At 35.4% G+C, this 8,305-nt stretch overlaps 1 protein-coding gene and 1 non-coding gene across 2 annotated transcripts; both read right to left on the bottom strand.

Annotated features, from left to right (window-relative positions):
* Positions 1-85, bottom strand: LOC130734939 (small nucleolar RNA snoR8a). Its single transcript, XR_009018272.1, has one exon. It is a non-coding gene; the product is annotated as a small nucleolar RNA snoR8a (small nucleolar RNA).
* Positions 86-1,153: 1,068 nt separating this feature from the next.
* Positions 1,154-5,099, bottom strand: LOC130723716 (uncharacterized). The gene is made up of 5 exons (XM_057574845.1): positions 4,407-5,099; positions 4,247-4,293; positions 2,819-4,149; positions 2,570-2,639; positions 1,154-1,581 (listed from the first exon to the last, which is right to left on the bottom strand). The coding sequence occupies exons 1-3, from the start codon at positions 4,832-4,834 to the stop codon at positions 3,638-3,640; spliced, it is 987 nt and encodes a 328-aa protein (XP_057430828.1). The 5' UTR covers positions 4,835-5,099; the 3' UTR covers positions 1,154-1,581; positions 2,570-2,639; positions 2,819-3,637.
* Between the last annotated feature and the right edge of the window lie 3,206 nt (positions 5,100-8,305).

Here is an 8,305-nt window from a genome sequence, read left to right as displayed (position 1 = left end):
GATGCTCATATTCTATGGGTGTAAAGGTGTCTGTCATGCAATATAGCATTCAGTACGAGGAATTGTTTATAATCATCGCAATCAACCCCTATTGCTTTCTATTGTATAGATCAATTGAAAAAAGAAACAAAGATTAACTACAAGGACAGAAGGATCTCAAAAACAAAGTTGAATCTTCTTCTGTAAACGCCGCTTTCGGCTTTGATTTGTGGAAGCTCAGGTGATGAATGGAGAGGAACTGTGGTGGTGGTATTTAAAGGTGAAATTGAGGCCTCAAAACCCTAACCTAACCAACTCGCTTCAGTTCAGTGCGGCTGCTTGCTAGTTGCACACTACATGGGTAGGTTTTCGTTCAGTTTTAAGAGTTTGTGGTTTTGGGCTTGCTTCTTTTTGGACTGATACACCCTAGGCTAAGCCCATTTTCAATTCAGATTGGATTCTTACAAAAAAATCAGAAAAAATTAACAAACAAGACAAAACGACTTCTTGTAAATGAATAATTTTCATTTAAATTAGGAAATATTACTATTATTAAAGTAAACAATTTTTTTGATACAAAAATGAAAAGAAATAATAAAGAGAAAGGAGGTTAGACTCTCCTGAACAAAGTGCTCATGAGGCCAGCTCTCAACAAATCTGCAACACCATCCACAGGATCATCCCGAACCAACTAGCTGAAGTAGACGACGTTCCGAGTTTAGTTAAACAAAATTATTTAAGATACATTTTTATTTTTATTATTGATTTGTGTCACCTATTGCAAATACCTGCAAGGTCTTTTCCATCTAGTTTGCTTCGTGTCAACTTACCATGTAGGGAGGAATGTAATAAAGTAACTAATTATATGACTAAGCTTGCTTGTCTTTGATTTTCTTTGGATTAAGTATGTTTTATTTTTTTTATAGAGAAATTTTAGTTGTTAGTAATGTTAGTAAATTAGTCTTCCTCAGAGTTCGAACCATGAACCCTTCACCCTTTGTCACGACCCACTCTAGGTGCATGACCGGCGCACAGACTAGCAACAACCAAACTCTCTACTAGCCTGGCAAGCCTATACATATGACCACAGTATGGACACATAAATCAAAGTATCAAGTTCTACTGAAATTTCGATAGAGTTTTCTTTGTTTTTTCAACATCAACCTCATCAAAATGATAAATACCTGTCATAACATATATCTAGAAACCCAGCAACCAGATATTACATCATAACAAAATAACACCCATCAAAGGGTCTTAAGAGTACAAACCAAACAAAGCGCTAACATAGTGAGTTTAATAATTACAACTCAGAACCAGAAAATGACTCTCTATCCCTATGGCTGCATCATACTGGAGTCGACCAAAAAGAACATACTAGCCACCGCACAATGGAGGCATACCAAAACAAGTGAAGACTCATGGGTAACTCAGCAAGGCCCAGAAATCTACTACACAGCTGCTTGTGAAATGCTGTTTTCTCAGGTCGAGTTGAGGGCTTGAGCTTCTATGATTCCTGTATTGTTGCTTTTGCGCCGGCTGTCTTATTTCTTTAACAAAAAGAAAGGCCAGTTCTTGTCTAATCGGTCGTGGCTCGTTCCTCTGATTATGGTTGAGGGAAATAATAATGGGGTAAGTCACAAAGACTTAGTGAGGCAGAATAAATAAAGTGCGCGGAAAGGAGAAGCACTTAAGGCATGATCATTAAAATCAGATCTTAGGCAAACCGTATATATACATATATATAAGAGACTTTAAGTCAACATTCTCCATTCAACAACAATCACTTCCATAAACTATATGCATATAGGCCGCATTGTCTCTTCGTTGCGACAAACGATGTTCTACTATAAAGCACGAATCGCATAGGCCACATTATCTCTTCGTTGTGACGAACGATATCATACTATGTCATGCAATGCATGGGTCGCATTATCTCTTCGTTGCGACGAACGGTATTATACTATGCCATACAATGCATAGGTCGCATTATCTCTTCGTTGCGACGAACGGTACATATGTCGCATTATATCTTCGTTGCGACGAACGGTACATATGTCGCATTATCTCTTCGTTGCGACGAACGGTACATATGTCGCATTATCTCTTCGTTGCGACGAACGGTACATATGTCGCATTATCTCTTCGTTGCGACTAACGGCACCAAAATATAACTGATCACATATATTTGCCAAACATAAGATTTGATAGAATCTAGTTTTAGATTTAGCTCAAATACAAATATATTTATATATATCATGTACTAACGTTTCAAATCTCATTGAGCTTCATTTCCCTCCTCATGAATTTAACTTCTAAAATCATTAAAAGCGTAAAGCTTAAAAATCATAGCACATAGAGTCTAGAAAAAAAACATCACAAATGGTCAAAAGTCAAGAATTTGCATATAGAGGGAAAATGGCAGCAAGAACAAAACTGAGTTTAGGCACCAATTAATTCATATGCTTCCAACATAGAATAAAACCCATGGACTTAAGATAATATCTATTAAGAGCTGAATATATGGTTTTTACTTCTCCCATTAAAAATTTAATGTAAAAACTTGCCACTTTATAAACTATGCACTCACAACTATGGAGAGCTAGCTCAATCTCTTTCTGCACCCTCAGTTTGACCAACAGAAGCGCCTCCTTGAGAATCTGAGCATCAATAATGGGTAGCAAAGAGATTAGATAAAAACCCCCAATTTATGAGACTTAGGGTTTTAGAGAATTCATGAAAAAAAATCAAACTCTTGATTTCTCTATACTATGACAGTACCCACTACCCATACATGCTGTAAAAATAGGATTATGAGCTTTTGGGTTGTAGAGTTTACCTCAAAGTACCCTAAAGAACCCAACTCAGAAAATGAGTAACCTTCAAATCACTCAATTTCCAAACTTAATCTACAATGGGTATCCACGTTTTTTAGTTGATGATAGCACATAAATTATGAGGATGAAAGTATTAAAGGAGAAGAATGAGAATTTTGAGGTGAAGAAGAATGGAATCAGAAGGGGGAAGTGAGGTTTCGGGTACCAGAGGAAGAAAGTAATGGGTATTCAACCCATTTCTCCTCCTTTACGTTGCTGTCTTCTTTTTATTTTATTATTATTATTATTATTATTTTACCCTCATTTACTGAAACGGTGCGTTTCACTCTTCATCCCATTCAACCTTTATATCCCTAACTCTTATCACATGAGCTATCATTCGGGGATTAAGGATGTTCTTGTTGACCTAGATATTTTTTTGTCAAGTATCTTATGCAGTGTTACCAATTGGCATTAATGGAAGTGTGAATTTAACTTAAAAACTATATATTTTAATGAAACAAAACTTAGAGTTTAAATAAGGTGTTAATGTGCAGAACATGTTTTTTCAGCCACAAATGTATGGACTTTTTAACTAGGCCTAGCATATTTTGTGGGTGAGTTTTTTAACTAAATATACTCCTAAATTTGACTCGAACAATTGTATGAAAAAGACACGTTATAGTTCCTTAATGTTGGAATTGACTGTGGAAAAAAATTCAGCAGTGTACAAATTCAGCAGCTCATATTTGAAGTTTTGAGTTCATAAAGACCTCACACCACTCAAGAGGTAATGGTCAGAAATGGGCAGTGGACAGATACTGCAATCGAAATTAAGTTCATTACATGGTTGGTGTCAAAATTTCAATTTCAATCATCTCTGATACAACCTCATCATTCACACCTTCCAATATTGCATCGGCAATCTCAACGCAAATCTCCATCACCTGCGCCTTCAACAATTTACTACTCCATTCATTGGCACAATCATCCAAACTCTCATTTCCACACCATTCTTTTGTCCTCTCCCACATCACCTTCCCCAGATTTTCAGCTCCCATGAATTGTACCATTTGCTTATTGCAACCTTTCTGACTCATCGTAATCTCCCTCACACAATCAAATAGAAGTTGCTTTGTCTCGTGTAACACCCTTTTAGATTTCAACACCTGTGAAACATTTGGCCCAAGAAGCCCTTGTAATTGCTTAGTATAGTTCTCTGATCTCTTTGCTGATTGAATAAGTGAACTCCACAGAGCAGCTGATAATAGTGAATCCTCTGTGATTTTCCTTGTTCTCTGTTCTTTTCCCCAAACACAAACATCATGGTTCAATTTTTCATGTGTCACAGAACCTAGTACATGTCATTAAAAGTAAATAACAACACAACAAGTTAAAAACCACAAACAACAAAAGAATGTTTCTAGATTGTGTATGTGGAACACGGCTACCTTCTATGCATCTTTGGTGTTGATTTCCATTGTTGATAGCTTGCTGGCTTTGTTTGTAAGAGAAATAAAACCAATTAATATGCTGATCATACTTAGATTGAGTTTTATACAAAATAAGATTTGTGTAAATCAGAAATTGGGTTCAAATTCAACTTCATACCTCTGTACCTCCATGTTGTAGACACTGGAAACTTCGAAATTGTCTGAAGAAAACAAAGGATTGTTCTCATGTGACCAAAAAGAATTTCCATCTTCATCAACATCTGAGCATGAATTGAATACCGTTGAGCTGCTAGCGGTTGAGAACCGATCTGTTTCCAGTTCCACAACTGTTTCATGAGGGGCATGCTCTGTTCTGGTTTCAGGGTCCCTGAACAGAGCACTTTTTGATCGGTTTTGAAAGTGAAGCTTCTTATGTAGGATTGTTAGCACTTTGGAAAGTGGAAAGAGAGGCTTGAAGAAGCAAGAGCTTGCATCAGATCTTTTCAATTTTCTTGAACACCCTTTTTCTAATAGGTAAACCTCTAGGATGAAAGGTTCTTGTTGCTCCTTTAGGAATTCTCCAAGTTTTTTCTCTGGTGAAGCCATGGGAATAAGGAGTTCAAATTGAAACAGTTGAATTTGGTAGGAATATATTATAAAGATGTGGCGGTTAAATGTGGGCGTGACAAGGAGCAGAGCAATAAATTTGGATAGACAAGAGCATTATCTTTTTTTATTGATTGGGACCTCTGATCGTGTGTGTTCGAACTAAGCGATAAACGACTAATAAAAAATGTGCTATGTTGCTATGAGCGAGGATCGAACCCGACTTTGTGATTAATGGATGAGGTAAACAACCAACATGACACAACTCGAGGTTGACAACAACATCATCTGACGCTGCAATTGCAGTGAGAGAAGGATACTTGGGAGTTATGTGATGTGGTCTCTAGCTTTTATGGGTTTACTTATTTAACTACTCCCTCTTCTGTCTCTTGCTATATACTTCCAAAAGCTTTCTTGAATCTGAAAATCCACTTACCCTGGGGTCGACAATTTGAATTTAGATGACTTTGGCTACCTATTTTGAGTAATAAATGCAATTGTCATGAATAATAAATAGCTACTATTCCCTTCTGCCATCCATTTCCTTTCAGTACTGCTGATAGTTTAAACTTCAAATTTGTTATTATCAAATCAAAAGATTTTTTTTATATATAATACCTCACTTGCAGTAAGTAAATGTATATTTGAATATCAGTTGAGTTAATGCGAAATCACTTTTAATCTCAATTTATAAAAATAGTTATGTTAATATTTTGTCTTGAAGTGAGTGCTAACATCCTTTACACATGATTTATTGCATTAAGTTTAGAAAAGTAAATTTGATATTCTACTCAAATTGAGAAATAGAGGATGCTCCCAAGTGTAAATATTCTCAAGTTTTCACAAGTTAAAATTTTGTATAAATTTCTCTCTTCATACCTATTAAATATATGAGACTTTTAATTAAACATTTATAACGAGAGAAGTAGGCGTAATATTTCAATTAATATTATCAATTTACTTGAGATTATCTTAATCCTAAGAAACATACATTGACACTCTTTTAAGGCAAAAAGTTCACAGAACTATTTTCATGAATTGGATGTTAAGTTTTTATGTTAACTCAAATTTTATTCAAACATTCAATGCTTTGATTTTTTACCTGTATTTTTACATAAAAATAATTTATTTGAGCTGATATATATATTTTGGAAATTGTCTTTCTAAATATTACCAAGCTCAAAGCTTGAGTATGAGTTCAGAAAGTTTCCAAGCTTCAAGTTTAAATTTTTCTAAAGCCATGATTCAAAATAATTTTTTATGGTCATGAAAATCACTTCAACAGTTCAACATGCTGATTACAACACAAGAACACATGTTTTCTTCTTTAAAATTAAGTTATATATTTGACTATGAGCCCTTTTGTCTTAAAAATTAAAATACATGTGTACCTCTATTCAATTTGTCCGTATATCTAGATTTAACACAAGATATGAAATCAGAAATGTCCACTTTTGTATGGTCCAATATAATAACAAATAATATTAGCCATGCACTTTGTAGAACTAATAATAATGCTAGTACACGGCTCAATGTTCTTAATGATTCCTTCTTTTGAAGGTAATGCTGTTAATGATTGATAGGACACAAAGGTTGTTACTTACCTTTATAGCACGTAGCTATTGTCTGTGAATAAAATACTAATCCCGCGCATAATTGGAGAGAGATAAGTATAATTGATTCATTGAATTGAATCATTGTCGGGATGGAAGCATATAAAAACTAAAAAGTGATGATCAGATGACAAATGCCATAGAAATTACGTTTTAGGTAGTAACAACTCTCAATTGTGTGGTTTTAGTTTTGTTTCAATTTTTATTAGGACAAGTGGACTGGCCCTAATTAATTTGAAAGTGACATCATCATTAAAATGCAATACAATAATAAACGTTGTTCAGTCAAGTTTTATATACTAATAAAGATTGATGTCATTTTTTTCAATGTGTCTGATGGCCAAAACACAAATGGGCCATCTTCAATTGCAAACACGAGTACCAAATGTGTTTTTTCAAAACCGAAGTGGATCATTGACCCTGTTTCTCCCTACACATTGTCTCTGTTGGCTCCACGATCTTTTTGTTCTTAATCTACAAAAAACTTCCTTTTTCACTCCTCATTTCTCAAAGATGCGGGACTGTCCCCATGTTGGTGCCACTAAAGTCGTGTCTTGGGATTTCATGATAGACACACAATTTGCAACTTCGGAAGAGTAGAGTGAGTTGTTATTTTGGAAGCCCTGTTTAAAACCGAAGGTAAAAACTTTTTCGCCCAGGAGTCAATTGGGATCCCCAACTTAGGGTTCTTACATCATGTTTTAAACTGGATGTCTTAGCTTATTTGTTTGAGTGTGCATGCTTGTACTCAAACGACTTATGTTCTACACTGTGTCATCGCTTGTTGAGATGTGATCTCACATATTGTATGTGACATTAGGCAACCCTTTGGCTATTGAATGAATTACGAACAATTGACAATAAAAAGGTTTCTACTACTAGGACGATGTCACTTGTATGACTCTCCTTAGACTAAGGGTTTAATCCTAACAACATAAGACTGGGTGTGGAAGAGATATCATAAAGTGTAGCACTCTTACCATTTCCTTTTGTTGAATTTATTTTCTGCCTTAGCTAGGGTTTGTTCTTGATAGTGAATTAAATTTTCTATTAGCATCCTAGTTTTTCTTACATCAAGCATATAGTTTTTTTGAAAAGAATTCTATATTTTTTATTCTTCTTAACTAGACAAATTCCTTTTTTTTAAAGCACCTTCCTTTAAATGTGTATGGTCTATTGCAGGTTATATGGAAACCTCCACCTGCTCTTTTCATGAAGTGTAATGTTGACGGTAGCTACTATCCAAGAAATGAGCTCATGAGGGTTGGTGGTGTTGTTCGGATGAAATGGGTGTTTGGGTGAAAGGCTTCTATGGTAAGCATTCGAGGGTACTATGGATTCTTTGGTTGCAGAAGTTCCGGCAATCAAGAAGGCGTGAACTTTCTTTGGGATATGCAAGTTCATCACTTGATCAGTGAATCCGATTATGGGATGGTTGTTGACTAATCGCAAATTAGTAACATTGAAGGTTTTACTGCTTGAGGCCACTCATCCATGATATTGCTAGGGATGTCAATCCTCCGACTGATTGGGATGTGGAGCATGGTGCAAGGAATGTTTCTTGATTTTGTGATCGTTGAGTTTCCTTGAGATACAACTTAGGGGTGCACATGGGTTGGGTTGGATGGATTTTGGTCAAAATAAAATCCGAACCGATCAAAATTGTCTGGGTTGGGTTTGGTTGGATTTCACGAATTTCTTCTTCGGACCCGATCCGAACCAACCCAACGAAGTTCGGATTGGGTTGGATGGATTGATTGGGTCGCTATATTAAAGTAATAATATCTCTGAAATATTAAAAATTCTTGCAAAAATTATTATAAATTCAGAAAAAGTTATAAAAAATACTAAATATCTT

The sequence above is a fragment of the Lotus japonicus genome, chromosome 1, assembly GCF_012489685.1.
Source record: "Lotus japonicus ecotype B-129 chromosome 1, LjGifu_v1.2".
Lineage (NCBI taxonomy): Eukaryota > Viridiplantae > Streptophyta > Magnoliopsida > Fabales > Fabaceae > Lotus > Lotus japonicus.
Note: the sequence above shows the minus strand (reverse complement) of the source record. Positions and strands in the feature narration are given on the sequence as shown.